We start from the raw sequence: 22,015 nt of genomic DNA, 5'->3' as shown, positions 1-22,015 counted from the left end.
TGTTATTTTTGCCGTCATCTTAACCTAATCAGGATACAAGTCTGTTGGACAACCCAAAAATGGAGATGCTGACTGAACTGGGTTATTGTTCTCATGTAATCAACACTTTATAGCTTTTTTGAATAGCTAAATCTTTCCCGATTTTTTTTTAAAGTGTAACGTTTTTTATGAGAGTCTGGACTTAATATATACGCAGGTCCTCAGTGGGGATTAGTATGGTCAGAAACCAATCACCATAACAATAACCCTATCTGCAGCGCAACTTTCATTGTTAGTAATAAGACAACATGAAAGTGGCCGACGACTTAAAATAAATGACAGTCATGACACTGCCAACCACCCACAGGGAACCGCCTGCTAGTCACTTTCTGACAAATATAAGACATTAGCAACGTTACGATTAAAAAGAAGAACCCCCATTAAAGGGTCCATAAAACATGCAAGGCAATGAATGTGTGACAATGAGACGGAAGGGGTGCGTGAGTGTGTGTGCGTGTGTTTTGAACACCGTGTATTTTGTGGATAGTTAACTTAGTCGGGTGTTCAGTGATAGCTTTGGTTTGTTGGTTCAGGGTTTTTGGTGTCTTTTCTGAACAATCCCTATCAGACCTTGTACAATAAATAAAATTTAAACATAAATAACAAACAAGAGCTTTTTAGGGTGTACTCTTTATTCTTAAAAAATCTTAAGCTTGTTGTCCCTATTACGTCTTAGCATTATATATCCTAGCAAAAAGAGTAATACATTTTTAAACAAATTATGCAACATAACCCTTGGGCCCATTGCGCTTGACCTGCATGTAGTCACCTGGTACTGCACTGCAGAGGTCTGCATAGCTTATGAATATGCAAGGTGGTTCACATGCAGGATGCAAACTTCCGAAGTGGGATTAAGTAAAACAGTTCTTGATGTGACAGTATCCAAAAAGTACACGCTAAAGGAAAAGCGTGAGACGAAAAGAAATGTTTGTAAAAAAAGTGCAAACGTGGGAGTTTGAGTGCCTCTAAATGCTTTACGCAGGGGTGGGCAAACTATGACACGCGGGCCAGATTGGGTTTGCCACCGGATTTAATCTGGCCTGCAAGACAATGCTGAGAGAAGTACAAGCGTAAAATGAGCCGCCTCACATTAAAGACCTGCTGTTTTAAATACCCACTGGATGTCGCCAAGGTTAACTTGCCACTTCAATAGCTATATTTGCTGACTACAATTTATCAACCAGACAACATTTGAAGAAATAAATCATCTCAGTGTTATTTGACTCAAAATTTAAGTCGCGGATGCGCTGTTTAAGGCAAAAGGATTGCACGCACCTGAATTAAGAAAGACACAATAAAAAATAGCATCTGGGTGCCTAGACAGAAGTTTAAAGAACAGTAAAGTCTTTTCTATTAGAGATATGTAATCTAAAGACGAAGTTCCCAAATTCAGGTAAAACTTTTCATTAAAAATAATAATAATAATAATTAAAATTTTTCATTGCACTAATGGCCAACTTTCAAATGGAGATATTACTTAATTATTACTTTTAATCAAGTATTTTATTTGTACATAAATATATTTATTTGTAGAATTTGAGTGTTTCAAAACAGTTTGGAATAAATGGCCCCTTTATAAACAAATAGGTAATGAAACATTACTTGTGCAGGTAAATGCTAACAAGAAAAAAATGGTTAAGCTTATGTCAAATCTTTTCCTCATCTATTGCCAAGGTATCAGATATAAGACTATCGGCATTTACGCAAAAAAATTAAGTACATCTATCTAGCCATTTTTTTCTCCTGCCCGACTTCTATGCAATTTTTTTTCAAATCAATGCGGCTTGCGACTCAAAAAGTTTTCTCACCGTTGCCTTAAGATCATGGAAGTAAAAGTGCTCAAATAGGAAAGACGAAGCCTTATCAAGGCATTCCTTCATTCGGGAGCCCCAACCTGGCCTGGGTGTAGTAATGGCTGTGTCACCTAACGATATGGCCCTAAAAAATAGCCATCACATTGATGGACTGAGTCGAGAGGCGGTGACCTTTGAGACATAACTCCAGTCCACACGTGCCTCTGTATTTTATGATAAGATGGCCTGGTAAAAATTGCTGCGTAACTCTCCAATTCAGTCGAGCGAGCGTTCATTCATAAAATTCCACCATGAGAATTAAGATGAGATTGTGGGAGTTTGTCACTCATGTTTGGCGTGTTCATGGTGCACTCCGCCATAGAGTGTCCTGCCCCGCAACCAATGACGAGAGGTCTGAGGCCGGGGATGGGTTTCGGCTCCAAGACGTCGACCAGCGAACCGTCGCCGCACATCCCGTGCTCGTTCCAGCCCCAGGAAAGGAGACGCTCCCCTGAGAAGGACAGGGATCAGTAGGGTCAGTGTAGCAACGCCAGAGCTAATATTAGCAGCCTTGGGCGGGGGAAAAGGCAAAAAAAAAAAGGAAATCAGAAAACAAGCACGCACGCATGCTGAGACCCAGTCAACGGGTAAAAAAGCCTCCATGCTCATCACAGCTGGACGGTTTGTTGGTAGGTGTGGTCAAGGCTTCATCTCCGGGGAGACACGTGCCATGGCAACACCGTTACCTAATAGGCTCCATTACCATGGCAACAGAAGTGAGCTTGCCTTCTCAAGGGTAACACATCCTCGAGCTCTCCCAATCTGTTTGCCGTGCATCTTTATGACTTTTGTCCATCTGTACGTCCGCTCGGTGTAAGAAATTTGGATGTGCGTTGCAAAACATATGCGTTTGCCAGCGAGCAAACAGAGATGTCATGCCAGGAAGCTTATGTCGGTGTGACACCCTGCCAGTGAGGGCTACAGAAAAACAAGCGCCACTGCCTTTCAAAAAGTGCATTTCCTCAGAAACCTAACTTTGATTCAGTAAAAGTGTTAATCTCTAGGTGAATTATACTCGATGGCGAGGGAGCTTTTTTTTTGGCGCCTTGCTTTATTCATGCGCTCACTGTCAGGAGCATACCGCATAACAGTGTTTCCATGGCAACAAAGTGCTGCACTTTCTGCACTGCCAAAAAGGATTGAAATCAAGACGCACAAACAAAAAGCAATTTTCTTTACAACACATCCTGTTGATGACTTACTGTTTGACCATTTGGATGTCATTTGATTAGTACTCCTGCACTTTGAAATGACTTCTTATACAATTTGAGCTTCTATGCTCTTAAAGAAAAAGAAGATTTTCTCTGTATAAAAAGCATCTCTGGGGCCTCTCCCACTTTGGACCACCTCATCACCGAGGAGCTTTTCCTCAGGTGTTAACGTGAAGAGAAAAAGACAGCAACAGATAACCTAAGCAACACGCAGTGCTCTTGGTTACTTTCCGGCTGACCTACTTGAGCACCAGAAATAGCAGCACTCAGGTCTCGACTTTCAATCCTGTTTTGCTTTTTCATTTCTACTGCCGCCGCCACGCTCAAGACGGATGGTACAAATGAGCAGCGACGGAGAAAAGAAGTTTTTGGAGGTTGACTTGAGCACTCACGTTCCCCGTTCAGCTTTTTATACTCTAAGGTAGAAATGTGTGAAGGATAGTTGCAGGCTACATAAGGCCAACATTGACCGATTTCAGTGTTTAAATGTATTTTGTTTCACTTTTGTTTGACAAGTAGTTTTAAAAAAAATATTTTAAAAGTAAAAGAAATGACAAAAGAAATCATTATCATTAAATATAACTACTTTACATGGTGGATCATTCATCAGTAATCTGGCCCATTTAAAATCTCAAATGTGCACCAACAGAGGCCCATGTCTGCTCTAGAGCTTTGCAGATGTTGATGGTGATGTTGCAGGATAATATAAAATAGATTTTTAAATACCAACTTGTTCTTTGAAGGACGTTCCGCTCATGTTTCATCCTCTTCACGTGTATTTATATTCACTCTGATGTAACAACTGGGTCAGTCTTCAAAATTTAATGTGGAAAAATATTTGACTTAAAAGCTATCATCATGCGAGACAGTCGGCTGTAATGCAGGAAAGGAACAAAACCAAAATTGCTTTAATATTGATGATGAAGCACAAGTTTTGTAAGAATCCCGCTCAGAAACTCGTAATCTCCTCTTGTGTGTTAGAGTCACAACACTCACTGAATCCGCTGACAGGAAAAAGTCGATTGAAAATCCGTGTGTGTGTGACTAATTCAGCTCGTTTACAGACCTACTCGCATAATTGCATTTGACAGTGATCCCAATCCAAGCGGTCTCTAATTACTTCCTACTGGAAAAGGCCACGGAACAATGAAATGGCCTCAGAAATCTTCGAGGGACAATGGATGGACAAATCTATCACAATGGTGTGTAGCCCCGAAATTATTATACAAATCCATAGTAAAATCAATAGTATATCAAAGACACTTATTCATTTTGTTTTGGACACAAATTATAATTTAATTATTATTTAATCATCATTTACTCTCATTGTGGTTGCGTGAGAATATTTCCCTGGATCTCAATATTCTTATACCATCTTTATCTTCACATTAATGTACTCTTAAGGACTGTACTCACCTACAATGGCAAGGTTGTGTTCAGAGCCACATGCAATCTGCAAGGAGGAAAGAAAGACGTTACAATGCATGCTAGAGGCTGACACTGAACTTTGCCAAAGGACGTCATTGCCGAAGACTGCTTAGCAACCACACAGCAAACAAAGATAGCAGTAAGTTTTACAGTATAGAAATGGTTTCAGATTTCATCAAATGAAAAACAAAAGCAATATAACGGTGACATTATATTTTTGAAGAACAGGAAAAAAAGTGTCAGTCTAATAAAAGGAAAATCATTTTGTGTTCCCTTTGACCTTTATGCTATGGACAAGCGTCTGCTCTGACGTTTCCTTCCACTGTCTTTCCATCGTTGAGAACAATAGCAGAAATTGGAATTGACACCTACCAGAAAGTGTACCATATAAATCTCTTCTTAAGTAGAGGCCCTGAGGTTTTTATGTGCTACTATGCATGGCTTTAGCTTTCTTCATCAGCAATCAACATATTCACTAATAGGTCTTTGTCTACTTGCAATCTGTTTCAACTCCAGCATTTATGAACGGCAGGCATTCCCTACAGCTAAGCAGGCTAATATTTGCTATTCTCATAAAAAACAAAAATGTGACAGCTAACTAAACATTGACTCTGTGGGTGTGTTCATACGTCACACAGAGCCCCAGAGGGCAGGAAGATTCATTGCCCACTCAGCAAATCCATCTTCACCTTTAGCTTAACGCACGTAAGGTGACGGCACAATGACACACTCCGCTGCTGCTTTATTGACGATCCCCGTACGCGGAACAAGAACGATGCTGCGTTCACCCTTGGTCAACCTTGACATCTGCTTTATTAGCACCCCTCTTCAGTCATACAGCAACCACTTGGAATTCAGGTTAACAGCCATGGTCCTGTCCAATGGCACATATCGGAGAAGAAAGGTCTGACTGTGCAAGATATTAATGGTTTCCTCCCTCAGGCAATAATGACAGAATGTGTGCGCTTTTTATTGCACATGTTTTCTTAAAGTATCACTTCATCACTTGGTGAATGAGACACGTTCCATACGTCCCATTAGTTTCTTGTCTTCCATTTGTGGGTGTTTGCCTCCCCCCTCTGGGCAAGGCAAGTACTAAATAAACCTACAAAACACTTGCCTGACGTTAATAAATTGAAATAACTTAAAACAGCTGAGAAACAACATGGACCCGATACCAAAGCAAATATAAAAACGGCAAATCAATGAAATCCAAACATCAAGTTCATTGTCATCGTTTTATTTTACGACTGTATAAGTAATACCTGTGTTGCGCCAGAGAGGGCATTAACCTCAGCAGGCAGGAGATTGGGCTTGCCACTGTGTGCCGAGGAGTGCTCAAGATTTGGGCCATTAGCCAGAGGTCGGCCGAGTTGCCCATAATTCCCTCTGCCCCAAGTGTACACTCGTCCGGTTTCTGCAACATATGATGCTGTTCAATTACAGTAAATGTCAGGCTTGGGAACATTTTTTTGGGGCTTTTATTGCACTGCACCTGTTTGAGCAATAACGTGAGTCCAACCACTCCATACTTTAACAACTTTTTCTCCTTTCAGCAGGGAGCGCTTCAGTGGAACGGGAGTGGACAAAAAGGACTCGGTGCCGGTCAGCTGGCTGTGCTTGTTACTTCCCCACAGAAACAAATCACCATTTTCTGAAAGTAACAATAGGGGGGAACGTTAGTCTTCATTTAGCAGAGGGAATTCAGTAATCATAAGCATATGAACGACTCATTAGGACTAAATAATTAAAATTTAAAAAATGACACGTTCTGGATTCATTATCCATTAACTGAATATTAAAAGTCTTATTTTTTAATATTGCTGATTATGGCATTCACTCAAATATATCAAAGTACCGGTATTACAAGAACATTAAAAAGTGTAAACACTTGAAATGAATCAGAATGTATGACATGTTTGTTTTTTATTTACATTACAGAAAAAAACAACTATCACAATATTGTAGTTTTCTGAGACAGTAATTGTACATTTTATCATTAACATAAATAATTTGATTTTACAGAACATAAAAAAAACAACAAACTTAGAAATAAATCTCACAAGCTGGGTATCCTATATCCTAATACTACAGTTGTCTTTCTGTCTTCCATTTTATTAACTATTTGAATACTTGGGTAGTGCAGCATACCTGTAAGGCAAACACAATGTGCTGAGCCTGCAGAGACTATACAAGGGATTTCCTGCTCAAGACCTGCAATTGCCCCCCAAATAAAATAATGTCACAAAAAAAAACATTTTGTTTGTATATAGGATGTCGTTTTATTTTCTTACCTGGTACAAGGGAAGGAACCTTGGTGCTGAAATGTGATGGAACAGGGTATGGACAGAGTGCTCTCTTGGCAAGGGTGTGAAGCCCTGTCCCCCATTGGTAGACACATCCAGAGTCTTGTAGCACAGAGGAGGATATTAGGCAAGATTCATTCCTGATGGTAGATGGTGATGCATTTCTTGTGTATACCTGTGATTGCCAGGGCGTGCCGGAGGCCAGCTGTTACATTCACTACACACTCCTTCAGACTCTAAAGAAAAGGAAAAGACAAGAAATATAACAATAGCATGGCAGTTACTATGCCATGAACCACAACTGACCAATTTTCTTTTTTAATTACAATTAAAAAGTTCAGTCGCTTTATCGATTTTGGCTCACCTCAATGAGCACCAGATTTGTAGAGTGTGAAGTCAGTTGACCGATACCCAGCTGTCCAAAAACATTGGAGCCACATGCAAACAGGTTACCACGATCTGTGTGAAAAAATATGAATAGTTTAGTAACAATGGTAAGGATTCCATGTTTAGGACTGAACTCAAAACAGGAACGCTCAAATCGATTTAGCAGGTTCACTATGTGCTGCGGAAACATGGAAAAATTGAACTATTTAAATTTGTTTTCATAACTGACCTGAACATGAGTAAGAACTCTTGTTTTGTAAATGTATATGTGTCTCTTTTTCTTGATGTTTAAGTGTACGCAATATTTCGACTTAGCTATGTAAAAGAAAATGTGTAAAAAGGAAAGCATTGTGTAAAATTGAAAACTGCCGCCCTCTCTTACCAGTCAGAAGAAGAGTAAAATCCCAACCGCAAGTAACATTTTTGACCCTCTGATTCAGGCTTGGGAAGCGCTGAAGCGTGGAGCAGCTGGCAGTGTGGCCAAGTCCAAGCTGGCCTCTGTGATTTTGCCCACACACAAACGCCTCTCCATCGTCTGTACAAAAGCACAATAGTGTAACTCTGGTTACGCTTAGTTTTTGATACGCACCGTATATCCGTTTTACAGGCGTTGCCAACCTCCAGAAATGTTAATGTTGCAGCAGTATCATTCCAGTCATTCTATATGATTGTATCATATTTTTTCCTAAATATGTCAGTACGATCATATTTTGAAAAGTATGCAAATTCAATTTAACATACTTTATTTGAGGGCGGCACGGCAGATGGGTGGTTAGCGCTCAGTCCCGCGGTGCAGAGGTTCAGGGAGTCCAGCTACCTCAGCCTAACCGTGTGGAGTTTACATGTTCTCCCCGTGTCTACGGGCATTCCGGTTTCCTCCCACATTCAAAAAACATGAAAGTCGGGTTAATTGGCCGGTGTTATGCAGAGAAATGCATCCCTGCCGAAATTTGCATCCCCTAGCTACTATAAGCACTTTTACCTCGTTTTATCTCACTTTTATATCACCTTTCGGGAATGTAATGGCGAACATATAACCAAAACCACTTCGTCTTGCATTTGTTGGGAATTTAATACAACTTAAACCATTCTGTCTTTGTATTTGTTGTGAATGTAATCGAACGGCAATGCACACCGTATATAAATCACTTTTGAGAACTGTTATGCTCTACCATAAAGCTTATTATGCTGAAATAAGCAGTTCACAGTTTCAATACGAGCGATTTGAGTAGAAAAAGGCAAAATAAACATGTTAACTGCTCAAAAGTGATTTATATACGGTGTGCATTACCGTTCGATTACATTCACAACAAATACAAAGAAGGAATGGTTTAAGTTTTATTACATTCCCAACAAATGCAAGACGGAGTGATTTTGGTTATATGTTCGCCATCACATTCCCGAAAAGTGATATAAAAGTGAGATAAAACGAGGTAAAAGTGGTGATGGTAGCTAGGGGATGCAAATCTCGGCAGGGATGCAGTTCTCGGCATAACACCGGTCCAAATTTTCCCTAGGTGTGAATGAGCGAGTGAGATGTCTGTCTTGGTGTGCCCTGAGACTGGCTGGCAACCAGTTAAGGGTGTCCCTTGGCTACTGACCAAATGTAGCTGAGATAGGCTCCAGCACCCCCGCGACAATACTGAGTATAAGCGGTGCAGATAATGGATGGATGGTTTCTGCACGTACCAGTGACAACCACGGAGTGCCCCCCACCACCGCAGATAGACTGGACGGTTCTTCCATGCAGAGCAACCCTGCTCGAGATCCGAGGAACTGCCTGGTCTTCCTCATGTCCCTGCCCATGCTGCCCGTAACTGTTGGCCCCCTAGTAAACATATTTAGTATATTTAGTCTTCACAGTCAAGCAGATTCGGGCAAGTTGTGTGGCGTTAAAGACACTTTTTAAGCGAACTTTAAAATAACAGTGAAAAGAGTGTCATTTATGGTATCAGATCGGACGAAATTATTCGAAAATGTATTAAAAAAGCAATTCACTTCATGTGTTAAATTCGCTTACAAACTTACCCATGCGAGTAAACAAAACTCCTGCCGTGGTATAGTTGCCATGGACCGTAAATGGTTGCGTTGGAATCAGCAATATTTACGACACTGTCGTAAACACCGTATGCTAAATTCGCTGTGTTTTCAAGCGGTGGTACGTACATTTGTTACTTTCTTTATCTGACAACATTGAAATGAAAATTCCAAATAGTGATTGAAACAATATTTTAATTAAATCCAGCAAATGACTACATGCATACACATATAACAGTACAAATGTTTCAGTTTGGACCCATGAGGCCAAATAAGTCATAAACATGCTTGAGACAAAAATATATGTTTAATATTTGCATCCTTAATTCATACACTGTTTATAATGCTTATATATATATTGATTTGTAAAAAAGGTTTTTATTTCAGTAGCAGCAGGGGATTACATGCACTTTTTGGAATATAGATATATGACTGGAAAGGGTGCATGAACTATATTTGTAAGCCTAAACCACCAAAATACTTGCCGTATCATTTCTCTCGACATAAGTAATATAATGCATACAAAATGGTAATACAAATGTACATTTAATATTATCACTGAGTGGTGTGTGGAAGAATAATTGGACAATTAAAAATAACAATCAAAACATCATCTAATGTACAACACAAGGTTGGACAAGATGGTGACTCAAATCCTATGGATTTTTAAAGTACAAAACCACACAAACGTTCCAGGGCCCATATAGAAGAAGCCTTGAGAATGAAAAGAGTTTTCTTTGGGGTTTTTTGTAACTCACTGATGTTTTTTTTTTTTTACAGCCAAAGTTAGTGCACATTCATTGTAATGAACAAGAGGGGTACATAGGTAGTATGTCTAAAGCAATGCTTGGGGTGAAACAAAAACAGCACATCAACCGAATATTTGCAATTTCAGACTCCGAGCTGCTTGTTGAGGCGATTCAGGGCATCGCCCACAATGTCCAACTCGTGTCGGAGTTCCTCCACAACACTGTTGATGCTTGGAGTGTCTTTAAGCACATCCACACTCTGAGTGTAAGGATTGTATCGTACAGTGAAGGGACGTTTGATAGTCTTGGCAAACTCCCTAAAAGAAATCACATCAAATGACTTGAATCGTGTATTGTCATCATCTGAAGGAATTGCAGGTTGATTATATCTACCTCATCTTGACTTTGGCCTCCTCAAAACTGTCCGACACAAAGTAAACATCCTGAAAGGTCGTAATGATGCATTCTTGGTTGCATGTTACTTTGGGGTCGAATGGCATAATCTTAGATTTACCAGAGAGTGCATGCTGAAAAACAGAAGGATACAGTTTAACAGCGATTGAATCTGGGGGTTGTAGACAAGAATTTATTAAAGACAAAAAGTCTAGTAATAATTGAAATAATCATCTGCCAAGTGAAATTTTGAATATTTCGGGATATAATTTTTATTATTTCAAGTAGTATTTTTTTTACCTTGTTAAATACTTGTATTGTATAAGTAGAAAAAAATACTTAAAACGAGCAAGATTATTATTATTAGCAATTGTTAGAGTACAACCATAAACAGAACCCTCCCAAAGAAAAAGATGGTCTAGGTTTAATTTCATTTATTTCTAGACAAAGATAGACATAATTTAACTAGAACAAATGAAAATTGAAATGAAGAAAAATAATCAGGCAATTTAATAAGATTTATTATAATTGTTGTTATTTATTTAATGTTGTGTCAAATAACCTTTAGCTCACTGATAGATGATAGTAGTCCAGCTCCGTATGCTCTTAGCTGTCCTTCCTGTTTGCATAGGCCAAACTCCACTGTAAAAAAATAACACTGAAAAAAAGAATACAATGAATTGTAATGAAATGAAATATAAAAGAATTGATTCATTTTGGGTTTTACTTACTGTGGCCAGTTTCTGAATAGAGTCGTCCGAGGCTCCCAACGAAGCCAGGCCGATCTCCTGGGAAAATTGCGCAAAACTTGGCTCTGCCAGTAGGGGGACATGACCCAGCAGCTCGTGACACGTGTCCCTGACAAATGACCAACTTTTAATGAATGCCTCCTTTCTTTCTTCGCGTTTGCGTGCAGGGTAATACTCACGGCTCAGGGGTGTACAATGGGTCAGAGCTGTGCCGCACATACTGGGTGCAGTGAAAAACACGGAAGGCCAAACCGGCTAGGAAGTCACGAGGTGACAAGTAACCAGCCACAGGCCTGATGGTAAACCCTGTGCGTTCTGGAAAACAAAAATATTTTTATTGGCATGGAATCAACTCGATAGCATAGGTTAGTGGTGGGTCATCTGCTGGCCTTAAAAAATATGTGAATCATGTGAGGTTAGTTAGATTCTGTCCTTGAGTATTTATTAAATAATTGAAATTTGTCTTTCGAGCTTCCTTTCATGTTTTCCCCTGGTTGTGGTATTTCCAGTTGTGTTATCATACACTATTTAAACAATCAACCAAAGCATTACTTTTAGCCAGGTTCAGAAATCTACCCGGAGGCCTTCAGAATCAGTTCTGCAGGCCCTGATGCATAAAATAGCTGTCCATAAAGCTGTTAGTTTGGCCAATCAGATTTGAGTTGGCGAAACCCGTGGCTTTTAGCTGGTCATGGGAAACGTCAACTGTTTCACAAACTGTGATTGGCTAGGGGGCGGTAACGTAAGTATCACAACGAATATTTAAAGAAAAAATATAAAATGTTTTCGGGTGGCTAAAATGTGACAATATTACGAAATAATTTTGCAATTTTTCAAGGCTTATTATTATTGATGATTTTATATGCTTTGCAGAAGTTGCTGCTGTAAATGGTTTATAGCCCAAATATAGTTATTGACTGATTCAGACGTAGCCGTACTGAAGGCCTAAGTGTGAATATCTCATCCCGCCACTAGCATACGTAAAGGGTGAAATAAAACTCACCCTTGAGAAAGCGGGAGACATCTTCCAGTTGTGGGATGTTATCTTCCCGACACTCGCAGTATTTGGACAGAAGTGGCAAGTTTTTCAAGTATTCCCTACAAGCGTGGCTAGGGTACAGCTTGTTGAGCTCTCTGTAAACAACACCCCAAGTCTTCACTTCCTCCTCTGTGAATTCGATGCGAGGAATCGACTCGCCGCTGCAGCAAACAGAAAAATCCCCCGTTTGTTACTACAAAACAAAATTCACCGAATTCCTTCAAGAGCCTTAACAAACAAAAGCTTACTGTTTGTAGGCCATGGCAAGATCTGCAAAATACTTTCTTCTTCTGCGGTATACATTATCCTTAAAACCCTAATGGAAAAAAATACAAAAATTCAGAACCATGAGGAAGGTCAAACAGGCGGCGTATCCAAAAAAGAGGTGGGCAAACTATGGTTTGTGGGCCCTTCATGCTTTTTGATATGGCCCACCAAATGTAAATAGTGAGAATTTTATGGGATGTCATATTGGCCTGGAGAGGGATGGGCGCCACCAGGCTGTACTTGCCCAAGACAAAAGATAGGAAATTGGGCCCCTACGAACCTAGTCAAGTCAAGTCAAGTCATTTTTATTTGTATAGCCCTTAATCACAAATAGTCTCAAAGGGCTTCACAAGTTATTACATATAAGAAGTTTAGGTTATTCGTATGCTATAGAGTAGAAGTGAGTTTTAAGCTTAGATTTAAACATTTCCACTGAGGTTGCAGATCGGATCTCAGGGGGAAGAGCATTCCTAGCGGGTTAAGGGATCCAAACAACCAAACAAACAACCAACCAACATACCATTGTAAATTAAGTACTACTAAAGACTTTTTGTGTCATTTTGGTGCCCTTCTTATCCCCAGTTTACGTTCATTTTTCCATGTATTGCTAAAGGTATCGGATTTGAGACTCTGTATCGGCAAATACAAAATAAATACAAGCAATAAATCATGTGTTTCCTCCTGTCCTGACCTATCAACTAAGTTTTTTTTAACCGAATGCGGCCTTCGACTCAAAATGTTGTCCACCCCTAAACTAAAAACAATTTAAAAGTCAAGGCTCGCAGGCCACATCCGAGAAGGTTTTCTCCGGCCCCGAAGATTATCTTGATTCATTATTGAATCATACACCACACATCGTTGTGGATTTGTTTTCACTGCACGTTTGTTCCCCTTGCAGTTTATTGCAGTTTATTGATTGATAGAAAATTGCTATTAATATTTTCTTTTAAGTGTTTTAGCCCACGTTTGCGAAAATATAAAACATATGCTACTGCTGGTGCCCGGCTTGTTTTATTTAATGTTCATGTAAATTTTTCAAGGAAATTTGTCTTGTGTGCCTGTTGAAGATCAACGATTACTGACAGATATATAAGAAACTATTCCTTTATTTATCTAATCATATTGGCATATATTTGTTAGATGTTGTTTGTTTTGTTCTTAGCTTTTTATTTAGGTACACCACAAAAACATCACCCATTAATCAGCAAAAGGAAAGCAGAAAATATTTGCACAAAACTTTTTGTACAATCACATTTCATGTTCACGGATCCCTCAACCGCTAGGGTTGTGGGGGCACCACTTGTTGTGGTGTGTCTTTGGCATACCGGTAAATAAATATAATATATTACCTTGTACCCAAAGGGAGTAAGCTGAAGCTAAAACTTGTAACTGCTTACTCCTTTTCCATTTTTCCTCACAGGGAAAACACATTTAAAATCCAAACAGAAAACAGAACCGTACTCCCCAAAAGGGAAATTGAAAAACAGAGAAAGTACATTTCAAACATACAATTGTACCACTAGTGACCTCTATAACATGAAGTACCCAAATACACTCTTGATATATTAATCATCTTTAGCCTATTTATCTAAAATACGTATGGTGTATCCTTTTTTGAATCAACATAAATTATTGACATTTTTGGGGTCATCATCTAAACAATTCCAGAAATGAATACCTTTTTGGGTGGCACAATGGCTTTTCAATGTATGAGAATATTAGACCTTGAAGTTATGGAGCTTTTCAGTAGGTTTAATTAGGTTCACCAGAATTTATGCGTCTTTTTATAAATTGTCAACATTTTATCTGTCCTGCCCTTGGATTGTAGCTTAATTTTTTATTTGGCCCTTGCATCAGTTTGACTTTAACACCCATGAACTAAATAGACTTAGTCTAACATACCGGATGGTCAGCATCTAAAGCGGAACCATACATCAGAACACGATTGGCACACTTGTCCAAATCCGATATTTTCTTCGGGAACCATGGTACTTCATGCATATCTGGAGAGACAAATGAGAAAATATGACTGACAATTCCCATTTTGCAGGGCACTAAAATCCAAGCTTGAATATCTATACCTTCTTCCGGTAGACAGGAATTATCTGGGAGCTCCAAGTCCACCATGCTCACGTGCTTCCGCAGAAGCTGAATGATTGCATTGAGTTGCTCGTGGTTGCTGTCGCAGTCGACAAAGATCTCAAACTCAGAGCTGCGTCTTTTCGATTTTCTGGACTCTATGTGCACCAGATTGACATGAGTTTCCTACAATGGAACAAAATGAACAATGATGATTCAAATATAGTGTGAAATAAAAACATTTGGATGAATTCCGAACACCAGTAAATAATTGAATGAATGTACTGTATATGATGGTAGGAAATTGGACATACTTGAAAGAGTTTAAGTGCCTTTACGAGTCCTCCCACTTCATTCTTGAGGGAAAAAATAATTGTGGCTCTGCCTTTCTCTGGTGCATTTTTCTCACTGTTTTCTTCAATTTTTGTGAAGTTTGCTTTGTTGATCTGGAAAGAGTGAGAATGTCTAGTTATACCTAAGTATCATGAAATATATCCAGTTTGAGACAAATATAAATTACTCGGCTGCAAAAAGTCCAGACAGAAAAACATTAAAAATATCCAAATAATTACATCTGTCTGGCAGAATTTTTGGATTTGATTTGCTTTAATAACTATTTTTAGTCAAATGAGAGAAGTAAAATATAAATTGAGAGAACTTACTGTGTTTTTTTATGATTTATTTTAATGCATTTTTTATTTTTCTTAGAAACTAATTAAAAATGTTTGTGACAATAAAAACTAATGAAATATTTTTTTAAGTACAGTATTTCATTCCTTCTTCTTTTTCATTGTAAAAAAACAACTTAAAATAAAGTATATACAAAAATTATACTTATAATGAACAAATTTGGCCAGTAGACCACTAGTTTTGGTCAGGATAACTTTTTGACTTACCATTTCATCAGCGCAATTAAGTTATGCTTTCATGACTGCATATCTTTATTAATGTGCACAATTGTAATTGGGAATGTTTATTCATTTGACAATTTATGTATTAAAATAAACTTGAATTAATTCGTTGACTACTCTCTCAAACAAAGCAAATATATATGTCTGACCAGTATTTTTTATTTTTACTAAATCTTAAAAAAAAACGCTTGTTTTTGTTTTCACTAATAAAGTTCAAATACCGTAAAAAACAATAATTAAAGTGGACAAACATATCCGCAAAAGTCAAAACAATATTAATATAATTTTTCTCATTAGAACTGATTTTCTTATTTTCCCAAGAAACAGGTTAAAATATAGTAAAATAAGCAAAACACGTAAAATTAGCAAAATTATCATTCAACAGTCAAAACAATCATACTATAATATACATTTGTTAAATACAACTATTTCTTATTTTCCTTGCTATCCACCTCTCTCTCTCTCTGTCTCTCTCTCTCTTTCTCTCTCTCTCTCTCTCTCTCTCTCTCTCTCTCTCTCTCTTTCTCTTGGTCTATCTATCTGTCTGTTTATCTATCTGTCTGTCTGTCTATCTGTCTGTCTATCTATCTATCTATCTATCTATCTATCTATCTATCTATCTATCTATCTATCTATCTATCTATCTATCTATCTATCTATCTATCTATCTATCTATCTATCTATCTATCTATCTATCTATCTATCTATCTATCTATCTATCTATCTATCTATCTATCTATCTATCTATCTATTTATCTCTATTGAGGGGGTAAAATATAAAAGATAATACTTAAACAAGCACAATTTTTTGATATGGTTAGTTGCATGTACATTAATATTTGTCTTTTTATTTATGGGGGTTTACAAAAATTAATTCTGAAAATAAATTGATAAATAAGAAAAAATGAACAAAAATAATTGCTAACAGAAAAATATTGAATATTGGTTATTTATTTATGTATTTATTTTTTTGCCTTGGAGTGCCATGTCTAATTTTGTGTCATACAATGTTTCACTACGTTGTCATTGACACTAATAAATTCAATTCAGAAGTAAGCCTTAGCCTATAGACAGGTCATAATACCAGTGTGTAACTTAAAATCACCAAGCTATCCGAAAATCAAGAACTATCTGATGCGCATTAGCACGAGACATTATTATTGGTATGGTATTGACTCATGGTATATATGTCCTTGATTCAACCAGATACATGATCAGTATGCACGCATAGAGAGATTAACGTCACGAGAATCCTGTTTCAGAACCTCGGACAGTACCTTCAGGTTGACGCACTCATGGAAACATTCACCATAATCCCGCTCAAGTATACTTTCAAAAAGACTGAATGACATTTAAAAACTTGTACTAACTAAACAGCATGTATAAATATTTCTTTTTCTCAAAAAAACTACAGAAAATTTTGCTCTTGCCTACCATATTTTGCCTTTCAAGCGTAGCCCTAACCACCCGGGTGAGTATGTTTGGGTGGATCCTTGTCTGCACAGCCCCCGAAAACATCACAGGAGCAGGCTGGCTGGGATCAACTCTGCGTCTCGTTTTAAATGGGGTTGTGTCCGTTTCCTCAAATCGCCTTCCAGTGATGGCTTTTAGAGTAAGGGGAAGCTTATTATTAACCCCTGGCAGGCTCAAATCTTAACAAGGGAGCACGTGCCTTTCAATTTTCTGGTAATAATCTGCTGGTAATAAGATGGTTCGGGGCTTAGAGGATTATATTTCACCATTTTAGTTTCTTCATGGCAAACACAATTTTGTCCAGAAAAAGTACCCTTCGTCCATACAAAATATGTTAAAAGGCCTGTTAAAATAGAAGCATCATTAATAGGGAAAACCAATTGGACCTACGACTTGTTGAACTCATACTCCATGTGACAAAGTATCTCTACCATTTGATCATAAGAATTAAAAGCTGACATCATACCTCATTGTTGAATAGCTTTTCTTCATAGATATTATTCATGGAGTCAAAAGATCTCCCTCTTCGAGGTCCATCGATCCTGTTGGAGTACATTTCAAAATGCAGATTGGCTTTTTTTCCAGCTCTTTTTAAAATATTGGGTTGTTGCAGGTGGATTATCTGTGTATCCCTTTCTATGTAAAGTAGCATGCGTAACCCGGACAGGCAGCACGCTTTGCTATTTAACCGCGGAGGAGTGACGAGGAGGGGTTTTAGGAGGGCAATAATCTCAGTGACAGCAGCAAATGAGAAAAGAGCAGCAGCATTCACGTAATAGGAGTGGGAAAAAAGGCATCCTTTTTTTGAAAGCTATAAAACAGTGGTTTAAAACACCCGGCCCATGGGGTGATTGCAGCCCATGGGATGTCTTAAACGGACACTGCGTATTGTTTCACCAATGAATCTCCCTGTATTGTGTCATGCACTCAAAAATTAGTCATAAAAAATACATAAAGTATGAAGACTTAAAGTTCCTAAACACATTATTTTTCTTCTCATTTTTAGCCAAGCGTTTTAGCAAGTTTTTTTTTTCAGGTACCCATAGCAGGATGATGGTGGACGAAAGTGTCCAGCTCACTCTAGGTGTGGCTCATGTCTTTTAAAAAAAGAAGCAAAATTTTCAAACTATGGGTGTTATTTGGGGCGGAGGGAGTGCAGTGTAAAAATGAAGCCCAAGAGAATTTGGGGTGGGGGCTGGGTGGGTCAGGCAAGCATGTGGTCTAAGAGAATTTTCAAAATTTTCTTTTAGATGACGGATTATGTGTTTTTGCTTATCATTGAAAAAAATCTTGTTATTTTTTTAAATGAAATAATTTTACCACGAGAAAGTGCTTAAAAATACAACATGTCCCTTTAAGGATAATTACACAAATTTAAGGCAGTATTTTATTCCTTTATTATATCATTTTTTTATTTTACAAAAAACATTTTTAATATGAATCCAAAAATAGAATTGTATTTTTTTAAATAAACTAAATTAAAGCACATTTGCAAATTTGTCTACCTGCAAGTATTTTAAAAATGCACATTTGTATGATATTCATACATTTTTTATGTATTATTTAAATCAATGTTGTTTTTAAGAAAGAAAAAAATTATATTCTCCAGGAGGCGCTAAACAATGCGCACTGTCCCTTTATCAGGAAAGTTTAATGTACTATAGTTTCCAGACTATAAAGTGCTGATTATAAGGCACTAAAACCGGAAACTAAAACTGGCAGCATGGCGGATGCGTGATTAGCGCAACCCCATGGTGCGGGGGTCCAGGGTTCAATTTCAGCTACTGCAGCCTCCCCGTGTGGAGTTTGCATGTTCTCCCCATGCTTGCGTGCGTTTCTTCCGGGCACTTAAGTTTCTTCCCACATTCAAAAAACATGCACGTCGGTCCCGAATGACGGTGAGAATGATTGTCTGTGCCCTGTGACTGGCTGGCAACCAGTTCAGGGTGTCCTATGCCCACTACCCGAAAGCTGGTTGGGATGAGCTCCAGCACCGCCGCGACCCTACTGAGGATAAGCGGCGCAGAAAATGGGTGGATGGAAGAAACTAAAACTTCAGTAAGAGCCAGGGTTTCATCAAAAGGAGCTTGACATAGGCTGCGATGACGATTCAAGCCAGAAGATGGCTTTAGCAAGTACAATATTTTGAAATTACAGACACCACCTTCCATCACGTCAAGTCAAGTCATGTTTATTTGTATAGGCCTTAATCACAAAAACTCTCAAAGGGCTGCACAGATCAAAGACTATTGCAAACTACAGACTATTATGAGCCCATCCCCTGATCTAAAACCTACATGAGGGCAAATAATACACAGATATTGTCAACATAAAATATAGGTTATATATATGCGATAGAGTAGAAGTGTGTTTTATGCTTAGATTCAAACATTTCCACTGAGGTTGCAGATTGAATCTCAGGGGGAAGAGCAATCTACAGCACCGGGGCCCAAATGGAGAACACTCTCGAACCTGCGGATCTCTTCTTGGCTCCTTGGATCACTAGTAGACCAGCATTTTCAGAGCGAAGGCTCCGGACCAAAACATAGGGGGAGATTATATCTGAAAGATATGAGGGAGCAAGTCAATGCATGATTTTGTATACTACCAACATAAGATAAAAGAATGTCAGGATAAATAGGTAAAAATGTTTTCAACGTAGTTCTTGTAGACTGGCCTAAGCTATAATAATAGAAGAAGAAGAATTTACTTTTATTGTCATTCTTTGTAACCATGCTATAGTGCAATTAAAATAGTGCATCTTAACAATAGTGCAATGAAAAGTAGTGCAATAACATTTAGCAGCAACAAAATTTCCCATAATAAGTAGGTAAATATTTTTTCACAGTTTTGCGTGCTTGTTTATGTTTGACAACTTATTTATCATGCTCATTATTTGAATTTTATCAAGAAAACCAAGTTCATGTCAAACAAGTTTTGATATTAATGCTTTAAAAAATCCAATTGTTTTGCATTTTGTTCCTGTTGTTTAGCCTAATAGGAGATCAAGGTTTAAGAGGATTAAATTGAGGACCACCTGCCTTCATTGGGCAGTGATCCCAAATTGTCCCCCACCCCCTTTTAAAATCCACCACAATGCACTGTAAGCAGCTCCGAGTCTGGCTGCACATGACACCAATACTGTAAGTCAGCGTTTAAACCAGATCACAACAATCAATGGAAAAGTCCAATTAAAGCGAGTGCAAGACAAGAAGGAGAGATGACGATCGGGGTGGGCTGTTCTTGAGATGCGTGGCGGTACATGTGGCTGAAGCACATGCCTACCATCTCAGGTGGTCCTGGCTTGTGTCACCCGTGACAGGCTGCTGGTGGTTTACACAATCGAGGGAGCGGCCAGGCCCACTTCCTCCTGTCAGAAGCTGAATCCAGATCAGCGCTTGTTGTTAATATGTGGGCTAACAAATTTGAGCGTTTTACTCTGGGGGTTAGAGAAAACATTTCTAACAAATCTGGGTCAACATTTACACCTAAGATGTATGTTTTTGGGCCATACTGGAAAATCTGGTATCGATCCAAATAAATACATTGTAGTATTGATCAATATTGATCTAATACGGATACCTTTGCTTGGTAATGTCACGATCTTTGAATAATTGACCGTTCCCCTCTCGAGTTTACAATTACGATGAACATAGCACAAAGATTTTAGGTCCTAAAATGTTTTTTGTTATTAAATAACGACTTTGGAAACTTTAATAATATAAGAATATAAATATAAATATTTCTACTGTTTCAGAAAAAAAGCCAAGACACTCAAAGCAAAAAAGCATGAATGTCATGAAAAAACAAATACTAAGTATCAATGTAAACTAGAAAACTAAAATAATTTCCATTGCACAGTATTTTAAAAAGTCAATAATGCAAAAAAAGTATCAATTGTCTCTCATTAGTTCTGTTGCCATAGTGACAACAGAATTACAGGTTTTCTCCGGGAATAGTAACATGTTTATATTTTTGGTTTCAAATTGTTGCTCTCTGCAGGGTGAGTTTTTATGTGTATATGTAAATTACTTCTGTTGCCACAGTGGGGGACAACTTTACCGCACAAATTTGCACATGGTATTGTCTTTTTCTGTAGCTTCGCGTTTGCCTCTGTCATTCCTAGCTGTTTGCAGGGGTGGGAACTCTCTAGCAGGTAGGGTGCAACTGCAGACAAGGTAGGGAGGATTGCTAAATCTGTTCCTGTCGGTCACACACCCAGGCCTAAACTTAGAGAGTTGCCGAAGGTGCTGGATGAGAGAGAGAAGGATTGGGCAATCTGCATATATAAGCGGTGCTTTGAGGAAATTGGTAAGGGGGTAATGTATTATTCCCAGAACAATAAGATCTGATATAAGATCTGATCCAAGTACTTGCTTAGTATCAATAACGTCGATATTCGGATCACCCCACCCATTCCTAATTTATATGTAGAATATCTCTTGGTCAGTCCTTAAAACACATAGCAAAGCACCATTTTAACATTTTCTTTCATTAAAGGGTATTATCTAGTGCTTCCTAGTGGCGAGATGAACTGCAATCATTAAATAAAACAAGTCAAGTCAAGTCATGTTTATTTGTATAGCCCTTTATCACAAGGAGTCTCAAAGGGCTGCGCAGACCACATACTATTACAGACTACAGACTGTTATTACACAACTACATGGAGGCAAGGAAAAACTCATTACTTAAAAAAAAACATTTTTTGTTGACTGCACAGGATCAGTATAACTAAAACAATAAATACAATTTAAATTGTCATCTTTGACATTAAGACATGTTTAAAACAATATTGATTAAAGTAACAAGCAAAAATACATGAACAATCATATAAACCTGCATTTTTTAAGAAATGTGCATTTATTTTACACAACATGAGCCTCAACTCGGAAGCTGGCATCATTGTTGCTCTGAAGCTGGCATCATTGTTGGCCATCTTGCTGCTACGGGTACCAGAAAACCAAAAACCTCGCAAAAATATGAGAAGTAAAATGAAATGAAATGATCTGCATTTATATAGCGCTTTTCAAGTCAAGACTTCCCAAAGCGCTTTAGTTTGGTTTGGTCACCGAATCTCCATAGTTTGTATTCTTC

The 22,015-nt window shown here is 38.2% G+C and overlaps 2 protein-coding genes across 3 annotated transcripts; both read right to left on the bottom strand.

The window, feature by feature from the left end:
* Nucleotides 1-653: 653 nt before the first annotated feature.
* On the bottom strand, nt 654-9,317 carry sergef (secretion regulating guanine nucleotide exchange factor). The gene is made up of 11 exons (XM_088340044.1): nt 9,253-9,317; nt 8,914-9,052; nt 7,607-7,759; nt 7,202-7,296; nt 7,013-7,073; nt 6,826-6,939; nt 6,683-6,745; nt 6,027-6,185; nt 5,797-5,948; nt 4,520-4,556; nt 654-2,343 (listed from the first exon to the last, which is right to left on the bottom strand). Exons 1-11 carry the CDS (start codon nt 9,292-9,294, stop codon nt 2,129-2,131), a joined length of 1,230 nt encoding a protein of 409 aa, XP_088196170.1. The 5' UTR covers nt 9,295-9,317; the 3' UTR covers nt 654-2,128.
* Nucleotides 9,318-9,436: 119 nt separating this feature from the next.
* Nucleotides 9,437-17,597, bottom strand: tph1a (tryptophan hydroxylase 1 (tryptophan 5-monooxygenase) a). 2 transcript variants are annotated; one of them, XM_088340041.1, is made up of 11 exons: nt 17,388-17,597; nt 14,852-14,983; nt 14,540-14,723; nt 14,361-14,461; nt 12,440-12,507; nt 12,156-12,352; nt 11,332-11,467; nt 11,135-11,261; nt 10,966-11,061; nt 10,404-10,537; nt 9,437-10,327 (listed from the first exon to the last, which is right to left on the bottom strand). In XM_088340041.1, the coding sequence occupies exons 1-11, from the start codon at nt 17,571-17,573 to the stop codon at nt 10,153-10,155; spliced, it is 1,536 nt and encodes a 511-aa protein (XP_088196167.1). In that variant the 5' UTR covers nt 17,574-17,597; the 3' UTR covers nt 9,437-10,152. The 2 variants fall into 2 exon arrangements, with proteins under 2 accessions (XP_088196167.1, XP_088196166.1); XM_088340040.1 differs by having other exon boundaries at nt 14,361-14,723.
* Nucleotides 17,598-22,015: the final 4,418 nt, after the last annotated feature.

The sequence above is a fragment of the Urocampus carinirostris genome, chromosome 7 (genome assembly GCF_059441175.1).
Source record: "Urocampus carinirostris isolate Australia breed hairy pipefish chromosome 7, RoL_Ucar_1.0, whole genome shotgun sequence".
NCBI classification, from domain to species: Eukaryota; Metazoa; Chordata; class Actinopteri; order Syngnathiformes; family Syngnathidae; genus Urocampus; species Urocampus carinirostris.
This window is presented reverse-complemented; position numbering and strand designations above follow the sequence as displayed.

Excerpts from the sequence above, each read along its gene's own strand:
- sergef (XM_088340044.1), bottom strand. The coding sequence starts at position 9,294 with ATGGCAACTATACCACGGCAGGAGTTTTGTTTACTCGCATGG. Across the intron at positions 9,053-9,252 it reads AGTTTTGTTTACTCGCATGG|GGGGCCAACAGTTACGGGCA; the intron begins GTAAGTTTGTAA and ends TATGTTTACTAG. Across the intron at positions 2,344-4,519 it reads ACACAACCTTGCCATTGTAG|GGGAGCGTCTCCTTTCCTGG; the intron begins GTGAGTACAGTC and ends TGTCCTTCTCAG.
- tph1a (XM_088340040.1), bottom strand. The coding sequence starts at position 17,573 with ATGCTACTTTACATAGAAAGGGATACACAGATAATCCACCTGCAACAA. Across the intron at positions 14,724-14,851 it reads AGGCACTTAAACTCTTTCAA|GAAACTCATGTCAATCTGGT; the intron begins GTATGTCCAATT and ends GTTCCATTGTAG. Across the intron at positions 11,468-12,155 it reads TGTCTCCCGCTTTCTCAAGG|AACGCACAGGGTTTACCATC; the intron begins GTGAGTTTTATT and ends TTTGTTTTCCAG.